Source organism: Corylus avellana, chromosome ca10, assembly GCF_901000735.1.
Source record: "Corylus avellana chromosome ca10, CavTom2PMs-1.0".
Taxonomy (NCBI): Eukaryota; Viridiplantae; Streptophyta; class Magnoliopsida; order Fagales; family Betulaceae; genus Corylus; species Corylus avellana.
This window is the reverse complement of record NC_081550.1, coordinates 8,625,656-8,646,131: the sequence shown is the minus strand read 5'-3', so window position 1 is coordinate 8,646,131 and position 20,476 is coordinate 8,625,656. Positions and strand designations below refer to the sequence as shown.

Sequence of the window (20,476 nt, the reverse complement as noted above, 5' to 3'; positions counted from 1 at the left end):
GATGCCTTAATTAAAGAGTATGGATTTAGGGTTTAGGGTTTTTTTTTTTTTTTTTTTAGGAAAATTGTTTGTATTAATATTTGTTAATTGATGGCCTTATTAAATTGGGGGCCCCATGCGACTGCCACATTAGCTTGACAACATTATCCTTTGTGCTGTGCTGTCTTACTCCTTTGTGGTGTTATGTCTATATATGTAAAGATTCTGATCATATATTTTTATTCGTTCTCTTTGTAGGAGGTCATCGAATTTAGTGTTTGAGGTTTGTTATGGGGGTAGGTTTGACAGGAGTTCTGGTTGTGAGTATGTGGGTGGAGAGGTGACTGTTCACAGTGATAGTTATGATCCTGACCAGTTGTCTTTTTTTTTGAATTAGAAGATATTTGTAAAAATTACGGGTACAAGGCAGAGGATTTAATATATTTTAAAGAACTCGAGAACAACTTAATGGGTGGTTTGCATTTGATAACCTCGGACGATGATGTATTGTGTATGGTTGGTTGCCATAAAGGGCACTTTATTGTGCATTTATATCTTGTGTGTTTTGGGGGTGGTCACGGTGATGAGGAGGACTATGAAGTGGATGATGAAGACGATGATGAAGAGGAGAGGAGGAGGGCTGATTACAATGACCCTTGGTGGAAAGACAAGGTCAGTGATGGGGAAGACTTATTTGATGTAGACGTTGATGTAGGAGATGGTAGAGCTGGAACTAGTGGTGCTGGAACTAGTTCTGCTGGAAGACCTAGAGATGGTGATGGTGATGGTGATAATGAGAGTGAAGGTCATGAAGAAGAAGAAGAAGGTGATGAGGAAGAAGAGGGTGATGAAGAAGAAGAAGTTGATGATGAAGAAGATGATGATGAAGAATGTGATGAAGAAAGTGGAAATGAAGATGAGGCCCATCAAAGCGGTGATTTTGTTAGGGCTGAAACTGGACCTAGGAATAAAGGAGCATTTGAAGAAGTTGATGATGATGATTGTAACTCAGACATGGCTAAGAGTGACATACTGGAGTCACCACCTGTTATTGATGAGGAATGTGAGGAAGGTGAATTAATAGCTGCCAGGTCACTTGAATTTCAGAGCGTTGACCTAGTTAACCCAGTGTTGCACCTCAAGATGACTTTCCCAGACATACAAACGTTTAGAGAAGCTGTTAAAGAGTTCAATCTGATTAGGGGCAAGGAAATTAGGTTGAAAAGGAATGAAAGATGAAAGTGTATTGTGGTGTGCAAGGATGACAAGTGTCGGTATCGTGTGTATGCAAAGCAGGTTCCTGGTGAACAAACTTTTCAGATAAGATCTATGCAGCTGAAACATGTGTGTGGTAGGCAATACAAGAACTCAATTGTGAACTCAACTTGGATAGCCGACAAATTGATCGAGAAGTTCAGAATTCAGCCCAACATGCCATTGAATGTCATACAACATGAGGTGAAGGAGAAATGGAAGGTGGATGTAAGTCCAAGCATGATATTGGGCTAGGAAGAAGGCATGTAAAAAAATATATGGTAGGCTTGAAGATCAATACAGTTGTCTATGGTATTATTGTGAGACATTGAGAAGGACCAATAAGGGAAGTTGTGTGATGATGAAGGTGGACAGACCAAACCCTAGTGTGCTTCCAAAATTTGGAAGACTATATATTTCTCTGGCTGCAATGAAGAAGGGGTTTTTGGAGGGTTGTAGGCCTGTAATAGGGGTGGATGGATGCTTCCTGAAAGGGCCATCCAAGGGTCAACTATTATCTGCAGTTGGAAGGGACGGGAATAATAATATGTACCCAATTGCCTTTGCTATTGTTGAAGCTGAGACGAAAGACTCTTGGATATGGTTTTTGGAAACCCTTGTATCTGATCTTGGACTATATGAGCAGGGCTCTAGACCAACATTCATTTCAGACAGACAAAAAGTAAGTTATATTACATTTAATGGTCAACAATAATTTTACATAACACTTCAATAATATTTATTTATAACATTTTAATTGTCTTTCTTCTGCATGGTCTCATGCCGGCTTTGGAGGTTGTGCTTCCATTATCCAATCATAGGATTTGTGTTAAGCATCTGTATGCCAACTTCAGGGACTTGGGGGGACATAAAGGTTTGGCCTTAAAGGAGAAGTTATGGGCTACAGCGTCTGCACACACTGACATGAATTTAGTGCTCATATGGAGGAATTGAAGACACTTAGCAAGGATGCTTACGAATACTTGAGTCAGATTAACCCCATTGGGTGGTCTCGGGCTTCGTTTAATGAACATCCTAAGTGTGACTTGTTGGTGAACAATATTTGTGAGTGCTTCAACTCATACATCTTGAAGGCGCGGGACAAACCGATTTTGACATTGTTGGAGATGATAAGGAAAAAGTTGATGAGGAGGTATCAGGCGAAGAGAGAAGGTATTGAGAAATTGAGTGGTAGGTTGTGCCCTTGAATTGTACAAAAGATGGAGGCGATTGGTCTACAAGCAATGGACTGCATTACAACCTACGCCGGTGATGGAATGTTTGAGGTTGGTGCTCCAGACAACAAATAGTAGGTGGTGGATTTGCGTAGAAGAATCAATGGTTGCAGGCAGTGGGAACTCACTGGAATCCCCTGCCCCCATGCCTTTTCTGCTATACTCTATGATTGTGGGAATCCCGAAGACTATGTTGATGACTACTACACAATAGAGCGGTACAAAAAGGCATATGCACCAATTATTTACCCAATCCTAAGTGAGGAGCAATGGATAAAAACCAACCATTATAAATTGGAACCACCAAAATATAGAGTGGCCCCTGGGAGACCAAAGAGAGTAAGAAAAAGGGCGCCTGATGAGAGTAGGGACCCCAAAAATCCACACCGAATGAGGAAATTTGGTGCAAGGATGAGATGTGGGATGTATACCGGCTTAGGTCACAATAAGAGGAGCTGTCCATTGAAAAGGAGTTCAGCAAGTCAGCTTAATACCCCACCTGGAGGAAGTGTAAGTATCAATGTACTCTATTCATCTGTCCTTAATATTCCATATAGTTATAAGTGCCTGCTTTTGTACTTTTAATGAATAAGCTCTTTTCTTTTTTTTTTCCTGCAGTCACGAAGTGTTGGTTCCAATACTCAAACGCCGGGTCAAAGTAAGGCACAAGTTGTGTACAATGTATGAATTTATGGGTATTTGTGTGTCGGGTGTTTATCACTGCCATTGTTTTTAGTTGCTAAAATTAACCTTGGTCAGCAAATGGGTCCATAAGATACTTACTAACTGACTGTAAAAATACAAACCATGAAATATCAGGGTTTGTAGATTTCACCCACTTCAACGTGTAGCTTTGACACTTGGATCGTTTGTTTGTGAACTCCATGAACCCGTACTTAGAAACAAAAAATATAGAATTATCTACCTACTGTTAAATTGTGTCATTATATCCAATTTTTGACAACTGCTTGGACATTTTTTTTTTATTTGTTATGATTCTAATTTATATTGAATGCTTAATTTCTTTTAACATTAAATTGAGATCAAATTTTGAATCAAACTCATGCTCAATCTACTTTATTTTTATAATTAGTACTTTATCGTTAAACCTTCCAATTAGGAGAGTTGATTCTCACTCTTTTTCTCACAACTTCTGAACCCTTTTCCTATCTTGTTTTTATGGTAATTGTTCATTTTCCACCAAACAAATGCTTCTACAACATGTGTTGTTAAATCAGTAATAGAAGAATCATGAGGGCATTCTGTGGGCAACAAAATATTTGGTGTCAATCATTCCCATTTTCTATATTCTTTTAATAGCATTATGTTATTAACTAAACAGATTCTCGGTTGTTTGATGTTTTATTTTCTCTATATGGTGCAGTTCAGTGTTACTTCTATGCTTTCCTCATGTAGGACAAATTATTATTTAATTATTAAAAAACATCATGTATAGATTTGTGGACATTTTTATGGTTTAGGTACAAAACCATAAAGTGCATTGTTACAATTCACTGACAATTTTTTTGGTAACAGAAAAGCCAGACAAAGAAAAAGAGTGGCAGTGGTGGTCCACAGTCATCAAATGCAGCGAAGGTACATAAAGAAAATTGTTTTTTATATTGTACATATTTATATATTTAGTTATTTAACTTGTTTGGAAATTCATAGTTTCCCCTCTTTTTTTTTTAGAAGAGTAAGGGGAAACTTCAGCATACACGTACTCCGCAACAATTTGTAGTCCCCAGTCTTGTTGATGAAAGGGAGCACACACCGCCACCTGGATTTGGTCCTGACAAAGAGGTCACCGGCCTTGGACCTGCACCAGGAATTATCTTACCCCCAACATGGGGCAATATGGCTGGCATGGAAGAGATAGAAATTCCTGCAATTGTCACAGGAGGTCCTGCAACAAGGACTCGTACATCTAATCGGATTAGAGGTATTTTCCGTACTACCCCCACCAGGGCTCCTGTACACATTGACCTTATTGAAGAGGAACCTAAAACTAGAGGTCCTACAACTAGAGGTGGTGCAATTGGAGGTCAAACTATTGGTGGTGGAAGAGTAGGGCCTAAAACTAGGGGGGATTTGCAGGCAGAGGTGGTACAGGGAGAGGCAGTGGACGTAGACGTGGTGCAGTCAAAGGCGGTCGAGGCCAAAGTGGTATAGTTGCATCTACTGGTGTAGCTGCTACATCCAGTGGTGCTGAAGCAAAGTCAGAAATTGTGGAGAAAGCTAAAAGAAAACGTATTGTGAGTACAATACAGAAGGGAATTGCAATTGTGGAATCGAAGAAAAAACGGCTCAATCCAGGGTGGAAGCCGTAATGTGCTGGACTTGTAGTTTTATGTTTTTTTTTTCTTTTGTGATTTCTACGTAATGTTTGGTGTGACAAGTATGTAATATTTGTTGTGACAAGTGTGTAATATTTTTTTGTGACAAGTATGTAATGTTTTATGTGACAAATATGTAATGTCTATAGACAACATGTTAATGTCTATGGAAGTTGGTATTGTGTTTTGTATGAATTTGTGAATGTGCATATTAATGACATTAATTTCTTCTACTTTATTGTGTTTTGTATGTATTGTGTTTTACATATTTGTGAATGGACATTAATTTGTTCTACATAATTGGAATAAATTATTAATTGAAGATTGTCATTATTTGAGTAATTTGTTAATTATTAGTTGAAGCTTAGTTACTTGTTGGAAAATGTGAGTCATTATGCAGGTGCAGATTAATCATATCAAATATAATGCTTATCATATATCATGTAGGCACAATAATTTTATAGTTAACGGCAAGGATGAGATTTGGTTGCATGATGTCATACTTCTCCACAATTGACATTTGGAAGCTCATAGTCATACATATAGCAACTAATAACTTAATTACAAATAACATGTGCGATATAGTACGCTACATGGGGTAAGCTAAAAACTACATTACATTCATAATGTCATCCCAAAAAGACCTAAAAACAAAAGACACAATTGTGCTCCCAAAAGTACACATGCACAACAGAGCACACCATGCTCCCAAAATGACACTTAGACATAAAAAATGACAATGTCATCCCAACAGTACATACACCTCAGTTCAACTTCATATGCCCAACTTTGCATACGTACAGACCACTTTGATTGTATCCAAACCAAAAAACAAGAATACAACTTAAACAAATTATCCACGAACAAACAAGCATTATTTGGTAATTCTGCTTTACTGCATGAAGTTTGATCTCCCCAATCTCTACTTCCTTACGATACCGGGTAATTTCTTTATCAATTTCTACCTTCACACACATATTTTCTTTATCCATTTTTGTCTTCACCCGCAGATTTTCTTTCTCCATTTCTACCTTCACCTTACTGACTTCGACTTCAACCATGTCTCTACACCGTTTTGCTTTGGACAACAATTTTTCCTCCCTTCACCAAAACCAACTTCCAACCCTTTTACAACTGGCACACAACTCAGGATCAATCCATTCAAAAAAACCACAATCTCGGTTAATCTATAAAATAGTAAACAAATAAATATTAATCACCAATCTAAAGACAAAAAAATATTTTGGAGTAATGAACAAGCGCTTTGCAGAAAATTACTAGTACTGCGTACACCATCTGGAAAGCACTAGTGCTGCATAAAGAAGCACTCTGCAGAAAATTACAAAAGAAAAAGCCATTCCCAATTATTTACCCAATGAGTTTACTTCATCAATTAGATTCTGCCTAAGGTACCGAATTAATCTAGTGCTCATATTTCTACTCAATTTACTATAATGACCTTCCACACACGAAGTATTAATACTGTTCACGTCAAAACTACCTTAATCTAAATTGTCTCACCATGTCTGATTCTCACCCCAGATACCTATATATGGCCCGTTAATATCACTATTGCACTGCTAGCAAGTGGCATATCCATGGAAACTCTTTTTGCATATGCCCATTAATTCATGTCTTCGAGCATTATGTAAAAGGTAAACCAACTTTATCCATTATGCAATTGATCTATGCAAACTGAAGTTCCATCTTGCATTTTTTATGTGATATAAAAATGAAACTAATTAAAAGATTGAAGGGACATGGTAGATTAAGAAGGGTAAGTATAGTTTCCCAGACAATAATAACAAAAAAACAAAATATATATATATATATATATATGATATGATATGTTAGAATGACTATAAAATCACCCTAGATGAATCCCTAAAGGCATAAACAGTCAATACAATCCTAAACAATTTATACTGCAGTGAATATACTACATACTAGGTCGAACAACAAGGCATAAATAGTCAATCCAATGTAGTACTGCATATACTGCACTGAATATACAACATACCAAGTACAACAAGGCATAAATAGTCAATCCAATGTTTAACAATTTATACTGCAGTGAATATACTATATACCACTTTTGTTCACAACACTAAGTAACAGAAAAAATAATACTGAAAGGGCCTTCAAAATGAAGAATCCTCACAGCCACGATGTTATGCTTGCAATTCAAAACATTAATTTACATGAAATACCAGCAAGACCATTGAGTTACAGGAAACAGAGAATTCAACATCAAGATTTTTTTTCTCTCTCCATTTTTCTTTTGCCAAGGGTACTCAATTACAACCCTAAACAATAAATTATGTCGTTGAAGAACTTGCCCAAATTTGTGCAACACTAACTATAAACATACAACTTGCCTTATAATTTGCACAACCCACGAACCTCCTCCCAAAATTTTTCTCTGTTTGAGCAGTTTTCACAATCATCAGCCGCTCACAGTAACAAAGCCGCTGCAGTGAAGATGAAGCTCTGCTTCCACTGCAACCAAGCGATCCACTCGAACTTGAGGTAGTTTCCATCGTTTCCCTCTGCAGTGAAGAACGAAACCCATCACTAAAGCCCCAAATTACCAAAAACCCTAGTTTTTTCCATCTACTTTTTTTGCACAGTGGGGGTATACGATTTGAAAACGAAAAACACTGACCTCGTGCAAATAAACTCTCTGCTTTGTCGCTGTCGAGTGGTTGTTGCGAGATTGTCACCGAAATGGGTGAGATGTGGTCCTCGCTTTCTCCGTGCTTCTTTCTTTCTTCTTCTGCCCTTCACGACTTGTTGTTAAAAAGGGGAAAAAGTAACTGCACGGGAAATTTACTGATTGGCTGGGTTGGGTTGGGTTAATGGTGCGTATGGTCGAGTGGGCAGGTCAAGTGTGCGTTTGGATGGAGGGGTATTTTCGGCAGAAAATGGCAAGAAGTGGTCACGTGCGTCGCACGTGATCACGGTTCCATCAGTCAAAGGGGGTTTGACTGATGGAATGGCCAAATTGCAAATGTTTGACAAGTTCGGGGGGTGGATTGCAAAAATTGAAACATTGGAGGTCGAATTGAAAATGACCCCAAACTTTGGGGGGGGGTAAAGTGTAATTTTCCCAAATATATATATATATATATATATATATATATATATATATATATATTTTCTACTTTATATCACATAAATCATATTATTATTAAAAAAAAGAAAGAAAAGAAAACTCACTTCAAAAGCTTTACCAAACACACGTCGTGTGAAGACTAGTCTTCTCTAGGCAGGTTGCTATCCTCATCAAAAGCACATGTCTATCTATAAAGCTTGATTTTTGGTTGGTTGTACGTGGTGGACTCATTGTATATATAGACTGCCAAGTGGGGTCTTGAACCATAATTAAGGTTTGATTTGCTTGGTTCATCATGCGGTCTAACAAAAAACCATGTTTTATCACCTGACTATAAAATTATTAAAACTTCAATGGTTTGAGAGTGTGCCTAATTTTATTAGGTCCTTTAATTATTTGTATGCTTCTTGCATTCCATAGTCATTTTTTTTTTCTTTTATCTTCACAATTATAAGATAAAGATATCACAAATAGACCAATTAAATATATTTACTACATATTAATGCTGCTTCTGTTAATTGAAGCAATTCTGCATAAAATTTAAATTCGTGAGACATTAATATATAGAGACTAAAAAGATTATTCAATGTCAACCTAAGAATTGGTGTAATGTCGGTCATGGTTGTGGATAGTTAATTAGAAATGGCAATAGCATTTTAATCCAATATTTATGGATTTCAACTGCCCGAAATATTGCTTATTCAATTTGTAAGATGTACGTAATTTGACCATGTTACGGTATTTATGTGATTTTTTAATTTTATTTTTGTGATAAATTTCTTTATTATGTTAATTTTAGCTTCATTATATTGTTAGAATATAATATTTTCCATATATTTCATATTTGGTTGATATTGAAATATTCTCTATTTAATTAAGGGTGTATTCTAATCAAATATTGAAATTGTAATAAAAAATCAAGAATCTAAATCATTTTTATTTTTTTTAACTTCTTCATATCATCGTTGCTTGTGGTACTTTTTCTACAAAATCTGAGTTTTTATGATGATGATGATATGCCAATATATGATTTAGCTAGACCCCCGGGAAAAAAAAACAAAAAACACAAATAAAGGAAAAGAAAGATGCTTCTGTCACTACAATTAATATACACAGATAATTGTTGGTGAGGCGAAAAAACAAAGACTAGAAGTTTCTACGGAGTTGGCAAAAATTAAAATTTTCCCGAAGTCCAAACAAACTGAAAGTTGCTGTCATTGGATTTGGCTTACATGCTGTTATTTTAATAACAGCATGTATGCTGTAGTTAAATCAACGGTCAAGATTAAATTTCTCAATTTTTTTTTTTATTTTCTCCCTCCTATTAAATGCTTCTAAAAGTAAGTCAACTTTAAAATTCAATCTTGGCCGTTGATTCAACTACAGCATACATGCTGTTATTAAAATAACAGCATGTAAGCCGGATCTGCTGTCATTCTGTTGGACTAGGAAATTAAATAAAATTTGTCATGTTAATCCATGGGAGAGTCCGCCAAGTTTTAGTTTATGATGGTGATACTAATTTCGAACAAAATTTGATTATTTTGCAAAAATGTTCAACTTATTATCTATTCTTACACTAAAAGAAATAGAAAAGACTTTAATGTTGCCTATCATGTAGATGCCATCCCGAGATATTGCCCACTTCTCTCAAAGTAGCTCTCCACTTTTGCATCATCTCAATGTCGACCTTGGGTTTTTGTTTTTTTTGTTGGGAGATAAAGTGGTTATGGAGTTTTTACCAAAAGTACATTAATATACATAATTGAACACAACTCTAACCCAAAAGCCTAAGCTAATGGGCTAAGGTCTACTTAGGTATATTAAGTACTCTTTTCTTTTATATTTTCTCAATGTGGGACACAACACTCACAAGTGCACTCACAACAATCTCCCCCTCACTTGTAAGTCTCTTCACATTGACCCAACTCCCCCTCGCTTGTGAGTCTTTTTTACATTTTCAAGAGTGTCTCGCATCAAGAGTTGCGGATGCAGACACAACTCTAAACCCGACGCATTAAGACACTCGTCCTAGGAAAGTAACCATGGCTCTGATACCATTTATAGGGAGATAAAGTGGTTATGCAGTTTTTACCAAGAGTACGTTAATATACATAATTGAACACAACTCTAACCCAAAAGCCTAAGCTAATGGGCTAAGGTCCACTTAGGTATATTAAGTACTCTTTTCTTTTATATTTTCTCAATGTGGGACACAACACTCTCAAGTGCACTCACAACAATCTGATAAGCAGGTGGTACAGGTGGAGTTAGAGACTCCTGTGCAGGAGAACACTTCTCAGGGTACAGAGACCTCTACTTCAGGAGTTAAGGAGCATCACACTATAGCCATAGACAGGCCTAAACGCACTATCAGGCCACCAACCAGGTATGATTTTGAAGACATAGTTTCTTATGCTCTTGTCATCAGCAGCGGAGATCCTATTACTTTTCAAGATGCTGCCAATAGCCAAGAGAAGAATAGATGGGTGGGTGCTATGGCGGAAGAGATGGAGTCTCTGCATAAAAAGCAGACGTGGGATTTGGTGGAGCTTCCAGAGAGGAAGAGGGCGATAGGGTGCAAATGGATGTTCAAGAAAAAAGAAGCAGTATCAGAAAAAGGGGGAGAAAAGTTCAAGGCTCGCCTAGTAGCAAAGGGTTATTCACATTAGAAAGGGGTTGATTATGAGGAAATATTTTCTCCAGTGGTCAGACATACTTCCATCAGAGCGGTATTGGCGTTGATAGCTCATTATGACATGGCATTGGAGCAAATGGATGTGAAGACAGCTTTTTTTCCATGGTGATTTGGAGGAGCAGATTTACATGGAGCAGCCAGAAAGGTTCAGTCAACTTGGACAGGAGCACTTGGTCTGTAAATTGAAGAAGTCACTTTATGGGCTGAAGCAGTCTCCAAAGCAATGGTATAAGCGGTTTGACTCCTATATGATCAGAATTGGCTACATGAGATGTGAGTATGACTGTTGTATGTATGTGAGGAGCCTTGATGATAACTCATTTATTTTTCTGTTACTATACGTGGATGATATGCTTATTGCAGCTAAGAGTATAGTGGAGGTTAACAAACTGAAAGTTTTGTCGAGTAGAGAATTTGACATGAAAGATTTGGGCGCAGCCAAGAAGATTCTTGGGATGGAGATTCGCAGAGACAGGGATGCCAAGAGATTGTGGCTATCTCAAGCCGGCTATGTGAAGAAGGTGTTGGAGAGGTTTAGTATGGAGAATGCGAAACCGGTAAGCACACCTTTGGCGAATCATTTCCATTTGTCTACCTCACAATGTCCAAAGACAGTTGAAGAAACTGAAGACATGTCTAAGGTCCCATATGCTAGTGCAGTGGGATGTCTGATGTATGCTATGGTATGTACCAGGCCAGATTTGGTTCATGCAGTCAGTGTGGTGAGCAAGTACATGGCGAATCCGGGGAGACAACACTGGGATGCAGTCAAATGGATTTTTAGATACTTGAAAGGTACTATAGAGTATGGCATCACTTTTGTCAGACAGAAAAGTGATTTGTCAGTTGTCGGATATGTGGATGCAGATTATGCAGGGGATTTGGATGGCAGGAGATCGACCACGAGTTATGTGTTCACTCTTGTAGGAGGACCCATATGTTGGAGGTCTATGATCCAATCTACGGTTGCGATGTCCACGACTGAGGCGTAGTACATGGCGGCAGCTGAGGTTGCAAAAGAAGCTTTGTGGCTTACTGGGTCAGTCAGGGAGCTGGGTATTCAGCAAGGCAGAGTTCCGTTGTATTGTGACAGTCAGAGTGCCATTTACTTGGCAAAGAACCAAGTGTATCATGCTAGAACCAAACACATTGATGTGAGGTTTCACAAGATTAGGGAATTGGTTGCTACATGTGAATTGTTACTTGAGAAGATTGACACTTCTAAGAATGCAGCGGACATGTTGACGAAGCCTGTTACCGTAGACAAGTTCAAACACTGCTTGGACTTGACAAATGTCTCCAGGTGCTAGAAAGGAGAGGAGAGAAGGCGGCATCCCCAAACCTATTAGTTCCAAGCGTAGGCCCAATACTTGATTATCTTCAAAGAGGTGAATACTCGCCAAGGTGGAGATTGTTGGAACAAGTGGCTCATATTCTACTACTGGCCCATTGGGTGTAATTAGTTTATGTAGGCCTGGGGACAAATAAGTTGTGGGGGGTATTTTGGGGATTTCCAAAGTACTTATAATTAGGGTTTTCCTATAATATGTTATGTTGTAACCCTAAATCATTGAATAGAAAAATATAGCCGTACTCTCTCCTGTGGATGTAGGCACATTGCCGAACCACATAAATCTGTGTCTTAACTCTCTCTTAATCTCTCTTTTCGATTCTATATTATTCATCATTGTTGTGCACAGTAACAACAATTGGTATCAGAGCCCAGGTTTACCAACAAGTCTTGGCCAACAGTCCACGGGAGAAACGGGTTGTCATTGCTCCAACCCAAGGCCCGATGTGTGAGGGGGAGATTGTTGGGGTTATCCCATGTCGGTTGTAGAAGGACGTGGTGGTGAGTTTATAAATGTGAGGAAAAGCCTCACCTTTTGAGCTAGCTTTTGAGGTTAAAAGAGGCCTAAGATCATTCAACATTTTCTTTCTCAAAGAAGCTTCATGTTTAGCAAAAGCTTCTGCAAAAGTTCCGGTCTAGTTTCGTACGTCGGAAGGATCCAAAGGATAGAAAATAGGCAAAACTCTAAGCCCCATGTCTCTCATGCATTGGACGATCTCGGCAATTTCAATGAGGCACCATCTAGAGGAAGCGTAGTTTGGAGAGATAACTGCGATCACGTACATAGATTCTTGTATTGCTTTTATGAGCTCCTTAGAAACATATTTTCCTAGCTCGAGCTTTTCATCGTCTCTAAACACGATAATGCCTTTCTGTTTCAAAGCATAATGTAGATGGTCTATAAAACTCTTGCGGGTGTCTTTTCCATAAAAATTGAGAAAAACATCGTATATCCTTGAAGATGTTGAAGAAGAAGATGAAGAGTATGTCTAAGTGCTCGTGGACGCCATCGATCTGAGACTTAGTAAACAAGCTTGTTTAATAATGCAGTGCTATAATTCAGTTTCTCTAATCACAATGCTTTTGGGGTATTGTCATATATATGCAAGCAAGAAAGCGGTCAACATGAAGAAACTTGCAGGTTATTACTTCCCTTAATCCACGAAAGTAGAAGGAAATGTCGTGGAAATTTAGTTGGATTCGGGAAATTACAATAATTTGTCGTTGGTGGGTGAAGTTTCATGGAAATTACAAGTGCTTTACGTAGGGTAGCATGCTTTACTTTTATATTTTAGTTACTATAATTAATATTCATAAATTTTTTTCACACATGGTTTTAGGTGATTGTGATGATCTTCAGTCTCAACTATCAAGTTAGGCTCATAGAAGATACAGATTAAAACGATATCATAAAATAAATATATAAAACAACAACCTAATAAGAAAACAGGAAATTACACTTGGGCTCCTCAATTTAATTACCACCTTATTATTTGCGATGTCTCTTCAATTTTTCAATTTTGTTAATAATGTACCTTACCAACAAATTGCAATTTTGTATAGTAATGACTACAGCAAATACGAAGAAGCAGACCCAGGCCGAAATTTAAATGCAATGGTCCAATGAATGAACCGACCTGGCATGTTGAAATTGGGTGAAATCCTAACAACGGGCATGGTTCAATGTATTATGTGCTCATCATCCAATTCCAAGGCACATGGGCTAATTCTTGAATACGAGGAGATTAATTTAAGCTGCTTGTTAGTTTATTTTATTTTCCTTCGACAAGAAAAAAGAAATTCATGTCATTTTTCCTATGCTTAGGATTAGGATCTCTTACAATTTTGTAAATTCTCAAGATACAAAAATAGGTAATTCATCAAATGACCGACCATTGATATAGTATTTTTGCTCAAGTGGTTTCGCTGATTAAATTTGGAAGTGAGATCCAGTGGAAGATATGTATATAATCGTAAAATTGTATATAATTATTTATGATTCCAGAATCACCAATATACTACACATCTTCTTGCAAGACTTTCCAATCAAGAGAGCATCACTAGCATCATAGCTTGCTTTATTGTTCAGACCAGATTTCCTAGATCCTGAATTAACTGGATCCAATCCATTAACTTTTGCAAAATCTTCATCCAATTCTATTTCAGTGGGCTTGATCTTGATCATCTTCATTCCGTTATGATTATCCTTCTCCACATGTGAGAAAGAGGGATGATATTCACATATGTGAGAAAGAGGGATGGGGACAAAGTTTTCCTTCAAACTGGGTTTGAGGAATTTCCTTCAATCTAGTTTATAAAAGTGACATGTGTTCCTTGAACATGTGAGATGCACATGTTTTTTTAATAGCATGGACAAAGTTGGAATAAATTTTATTAAAAATTCATGTGCATCTCACATGTTATTAAAAGAAGGGACACATATCACTTTTATAGACTAGGTTAAAGGAAATTCATCCGGAGGAAAACTTTGTTTGAGGGATGGGGCTAAAGGAACCAACATTTTTGTTGCTGCCAATAATATCCAAGCTTGTATGTATTGGACCATTTTTTTTTTTTGAATAAATCTCATCTCATTATAATACCAATAAACATCTAGAGCTAAACACTCTAAATAGAAAGAGCAGAATGCTCTAAAACAACAATATTTGAAATACAGCTGGGAATTTCCTCTATCCAAATACGATCCATTTGATTCCTAACTGCATGCTTGGCTAGTCCATGTGCTGCTTGATTCACATTCCTTTTAGTATGCATGACCATCCAACTCCTTCTAGAGTTTAGAACCACCCTAATATCTGCCACAATTTGTCCATGAGCGCACCAATTCGAAGCCAAGGCAAGAATATCTTGGACCACAATCAAAGAATCACCTTCTAGCACCACGTTATGCAAGCCCAAATCACAACAAAATTCAGCAGCTCGTAATGCTCCAACTGCTTCCGCTATTGCTGAGGGATGTAAACAGTTTAAAGTTTTGCTCAGTGCAGCATGTATTAATCCTTTATGATCCCTCACAATAACACCCAAACCCATACAATTGTTTTTAGTATCAAGAGCCACATCCCAGTTCACTTTAAATCTTCCAAAAACCGGTGGTTTCCATGACACAGGAGCCTCCACCCCACCATTCACATTACTTCCCTGCACACACGGATTCCCTTGAAATTGTAAGAGTAATGCTTCTGCCTCCTGTATCAAACTATTTGGATGAGAAAATACCCCTCCATGCACTACTACGTTACGTCTCATCCAAATTTTCTTCGCTAAAACCGCAAAAATGCAGACTTCCTCCTTACAACACCAAATCGCAAGTAAAAGCAAAATAAAACAAAACAAGAGACAATTTTATGAATAAAGCTTCCTTTTACTTATTTCCAGAATCATAGCAATTAACTTATGAAGGTGAAACTGAATCTAGACAAAATGAGAAGATACAAAAAGGTAATTGAGAATGACTACACAAATTAAGGGCTCGAGAGGCCACATTAAAACAGATGGTTTGGATGGTTGCAATGCAATTCTCCTTGTTACGTCTACAAATGCTCTTTCTAATGATGCTAACCAAGCAAGGAACAACTCTGTGTTCTCCCATTTGTTCAATGGCCTTCTAAAGGCTTGAGAGTATTGAAAGGATAGTCAACAACTCTTCAGAATCAAGGAGAAAAGAAATGAACAAAGATACGTGAAAGTGTATCTGCTATTGGGAGTCCTCCATAGAGTCATTCCGATTACAAGATTGAGATCTTAAATCCTTGTCATCTTCCTTTGACTCAGACTTTGATGATCCAGAAACAAAAACAGAATCCTCAAGTGCCTCAAGAAAAGACAAACCAGTAACTTTGACTGTAAGAAAAGAGGAAAGACAAAATAACCATGAGTTAATGAGTGGATAAACCAAACAAAAATTACACAATACACTCCTAAATAAGGTAATATAAGACCTTTTTTCTTCTCTCTTATTATTATTGTTTTTTTTTTTTTTTTTAAAGTAATGAATTGTGCAGACAAAAAATAAAATCAGCATCAGCCCCTCACACGTTTGGATCCAACAAAAGCTTTTTTTGACAAACATGCAAGTATCCTATAGTGTCAAGGACCGTTCTCAACATCACCTTGCTAAACACAAATAAATAACTCAAACCTACAAGCTTTCTTCTACCCTGGAAATAATTCAAAACTTTGCTGAGCTCCCTATGATTTGATATGGAAAATAGCATAAACAAGCAAACATAACGAAGATGAAGAATTTGACTTATATATTAAGAATATAAAAGTTACCAATACGACATGCATGATATAGTCCCAAGAAGTGGGGCTTCAAATTATTTAATAAGTGGAGAACCTACTCGTTGGCAAAAAGTTGGAACTCTGTAGCAATTCCAATATATCTTCCGGAGTAAATTGACCTTGCATGTTATAAGCAATAGAACTCGTAAATTGGAGTATGAAGGTAAAGTACTAATGGAAATAGGAACTCCGGACTATTGTATACCTCATGTAAGTATAATGCTAAATGGTGTGCTAATGGCACTGTGCGGATGAATGGCATTATCAAATCAGGTTTCAAAATATCACTTAGTCCCAAGCCTAGCCAACAAAAGAAAGACAAAATTAAATCCATATGTTAACAAAAAGTAAAAATACATAAAGTATGACTACAACCTACTTCACCATGTACCCACATTAAGTTATTCACATATCCTATTTTCTGGTTTTCCAAAAATTTAACCTAATTACACTACCATATCAGTAAACAAGAAGCCGGCCAACATAAATGATCTGGCCAACAAGGCATACCATAGAAAACCAACATCCTTCAATTACCTTTATAAATCTACTGCCACCATGTCATACTCTTTCAGTATAAATCACTAATTTTAACTATCTTGAATCATATGGCATAAGGGATTATGATGACAAGGGTTGCTTCTTTTTTTGATCCGTAAGTTAGGCACACACACCAAATGAGTTTTGACAATCATTTTGTCAATGCACTATTGGTCACACTAAGCAACAAAAAAATCTTAAAGAACCATGGCTATTGATGGGGGATTTTTGCAACAAGCTTTCAGAAAGCGGCCCAAGCAACTGAGGAATGGCATCTAAGACTCACAAAATGACGGGTTTTTGGCAACAAGCTTTGAGGAAGCGGCTTAAGCAACAGAGGAATGGCATCTAAAGGCTCACCAAAGAGTGCAAGAACACCGCCAAACCCCCCTCATATCTGCTTTATTCACAATAAGAACAAAAAACCACCATAGAGACATTTTATCAAACACCACGTACTAATGCTGAATTTCACTCTATGTAAAAGAAAACTAAGAAAGTACATAACATGGAACCAAGGAAGTTTATTGAGCTGGTTCGAGAAATTTGACAATAATAAATAAAATAAACAAAGCAAGAATTAACAGAGAGAAATATGACTTTGAAAAATCAGAATATTATCATTGTCTTAAATCTAAGAAAACTTAAAATACTTTGAATTCCTAGAAACTTTGTCAGAAAAGAAACAGAAAGAAACGAATGAAGAAAGAGGAAAAATAGCAACACAAACCCATATCACCATCAACACCAAAACAAGAACAAAATTACCAAATATCAAAATTAAGCCTAGAGTCAAATAGGAGAGAGAGAGAGAGAGAGAATGGGTAAAATTAGAAACGCACCTCTAAAACTCTTGTACAGTGTCGAAGTTGTAGAGCTGCGGAGTGAGGTGGCTCTGTGTTCGCTCGTCATTCGTGCGCTATTCTTCTCCTTTTCTTTGTCGGTTCGCGTCTAATCCTCTGGGATGGAAACGTCAACATTTTTTGTTTTATCTTAATGCCCATTGACCTGTTTCTTATGAGGCGAATTTTAATCCTCTAACAATTAACCGACTCAATTGATCCAGATGCTACAACATTAGATTTAATTGGGCCCGCGACCTTGAAATATGAGCTATATCTATCGAACAAACGAGAAAAAAGTTTCTCGCAACTTTTGAAACCCAAAGCACGTGGCGGAGAAATGGTGTTGAGAACTTGGTACAACGCCGAAGCATCATGCTCATCACGTAGTACTAAACGCGCCCCACACTCCTTTACCTCAACATTCAGGCTGTCTGTTGTAATTGAAGCCTTAATGGATCCAAATCTATTACTCCAAATTGTCGGTAATATCCACCAAAATGGTATATACACCCAAAATCCGTTTAGCCCAACAGAAGGGACTCCAGGGGCACAAAAGAAAAACGGTTTTGTAACATCCAAATCAGTGAATTGAAAATGACAAACAAAGTTGGGTAAATTACTATTACTGCCATCAAATATTGTTGTAGAATTCGAATTCCCATTCCGCTCATCCACCTTTCGTTTTCTGCTCTTTCTTGGATGAGTAGTGTGAGGCTCATGAAATTCATAAACAATAAAAAGAGCATACCCCTCCCTATTCATATCTGAGCCCAAATCTGAATGCAATTGAATTGTTCCAAAGGAATTAGTGCTTTTATCGTTGAACCACTCTGGGATTCCTGATCCCACCAACGCAGGGCCGCATGCTACCACATGATAAAAATCTTCCAACTGTAAAATAATAACACAAGAGAGAAAGATGTTAAGCTAAATATTACAAAACAATATTATAACTTAATTAATTTAGTGTGTTAAAAAAGAGATCACTATATAAGAGACTCACACTATGTTCACTCCATAAAGGACTTCGTGGATGCAGATGGAGGATGTTGAAGGGATTTCCATCATAATCAAAATAAGCTTGTACAACAGAATAATCAATGCTCCTTAATTTTTCATTTGACCTTCTCCACATCTCCATTTGCTTATTATCAAACGACTCCAGCAATGGACAATTTTTTACACCCAAGACTTTTAATCCCAATGGAAGCTTCGGCAATACTTGAAGCCAACTACAATCATTCAAGACAAGGTCACAAAGATTTGAAAGTTGAGCCACACTATCTGGTATTCTTGTAAATTTGTTCCCACTCAAAGTTAAATAATAAAGGGAGGATAAGCAACTAAGATCATTGGGGATCGCTCCATCTGATAGATTGCAATAACTCAAATCTAGTTCTCTTAAATAGCTTAAACACGAGAATGAATTTGGGAGCAAAAGACTTATCATGGGATCTGGTCCACTACCTATCGAAAATTTCCTTATAACACTTCGACCTACCCAAAGGTACTCTAGACATTTCATACCACTCAACAGGTTCTTTGGGATTTTCTCTAGTCTTGAGCAATCAGATATATTGAGAATTTCAAGAGATTCCAAGCTAGTCATCTCGTCTGGAAGTCTCTTGAGATGTTTGCAATCCTTTAGATCCAACTCCTTAAGCTATCTTGGAAATCCAATGGATCGGCGGACCTTGGACAGATTTGTACAATATGAAAGCTTTAGTTTCTCAAGATTTGGGACTCCGCTCAAATCTGGTGTCTTGATCAAGTTTAGAGAATGACTTAGGTCAATGTGTTTCAATTTGTCAAAACTCTGTTATAGACGACCAATGAATAGTTAGATAAAATGAAGAAGAGTAAAAGGACTAAGAAGAATAAAAATAAATTAAATCGATCTGCATAAGCCAAAATCTTACCTTCCTTCCATCCCACAATTGTTTGATGGAGCTGTAAGGCATTATGAGCTCAACAAGCTTGTTTGATTGGAAACTGGCCGGCAAGGATTCTAAAGGATATACCCACCATTCTATAACGCATAACTCATTGCTTAGCATGAAATTCGAAGGATCTCCATGCCATTCCAGATTAGTGAGTAAATCATTACGAGCTTTAGAAAAACGTGATACAATATTAGTGTGGCTAATCTGAAGCATTTGCAATTGTTTCATCTTTGCGAAGGCTTCAACATTTAGTCGCTCTTCTTTTTGTAAAGGTAATTTTAGGACAATGCCTCTAACCGCATCAGTTCCCTAATAACCAACAAAAATTAAATTAGGAAGTATGGTGGAAATATTTGACAAATACTTACAATAATCAGTATAAAAAATGTATTTCTCTATGTTTGTGTCTAGACTAACCACTTACACTATCATTTTTCAATACATGAATGACATCCTTGTTACACCACAGTCTACTGCATTCGCCAGGCTCCTCCTTAGCAGACTCACAACGAACTATTTTTTTACCCATTTTTCGTAACAAATCGTGCATCTGCAACATTCTCCCTTTCATAATTATAAGATTTTTGTCCACAAATATTCCCTCTGACATAGTTATAAGAGATTTGTCCACAAGAACTTTCATATTGAAGTCCGGATAGTAACCAAAACATTCTAGTTTGTATTTGATGTCTTCTATGAATGCTCCATTGAAGAAACATGCAATATCTAAAAACAATTTTTGCTGCAAATCCTCTAATCCATCATAACTTATTTTAAGTTTATCCAAAATTTCTGCATTGGGATTTTCTTTTAGTAGATCCTTGGCACTCTTCCATTCATCCATTGTTCTACCAAATAAGAGGGAACCAAAA

The 20,476-nt window shown here is 37.2% G+C and overlaps 1 protein-coding gene across 3 annotated transcripts; it reads right to left on the bottom strand.

Moving 5' to 3' along the window:
* Nucleotides 1–14,557: 14,557 nt before the first annotated feature.
* On the bottom strand, nucleotides 14,558–18,526 carry LOC132163564 (uncharacterized). 3 transcript variants are annotated; one of them, XM_059573889.1, is made up of 5 exons: nucleotides 17,659–18,526; nucleotides 17,103–17,213; nucleotides 16,482–16,576; nucleotides 16,336–16,395; nucleotides 14,558–15,178 (listed from the first exon to the last, which is right to left on the bottom strand). In XM_059573889.1, the coding sequence occupies exons 3-5, from the start codon at nucleotides 16,536–16,538 to the stop codon at nucleotides 14,597–14,599; spliced, it is 699 nt and encodes a 232-aa protein (XP_059429872.1). In that variant the 5' UTR covers nucleotides 16,539–16,576; nucleotides 17,103–17,213; nucleotides 17,659–18,526; the 3' UTR covers nucleotides 14,558–14,596. The 3 variants fall into 3 exon arrangements, with proteins under 3 accessions (XP_059429872.1, XP_059429870.1, XP_059429871.1); XM_059573887.1 differs by lacking the exon at nucleotides 17,103–17,213; XM_059573888.1 differs by lacking the exon at nucleotides 17,103–17,213 and having other exon boundaries at nucleotides 14,558–15,130.
* Between the last annotated feature and the right edge of the window lie 1,950 nt (nucleotides 18,527–20,476).

Bases quoted from the DNA above. Each gene is read 5' to 3' on its own strand.
- LOC132163564 (XM_059573887.1), bottom strand. From the start codon at position 17,728: ATGACGAGCGAACACAGAGCCACCTCACTCCGCAGCTCTACAACTTCG. The intron at 16,577-17,658 runs GTGCGTTTCTAA...TTTGTTGGCTAG, and splicing joins ACTGTACAAGAGTTTTAGAG to GCTTGGGACTAAGTGATATT. The intron at 15,179-16,335 runs GTAGGTTCTCCA...AGTTTGATACAG, and splicing joins TTCCAACTTTTTGCCAACGA to GAGGCAGAAGCATTACTCTT.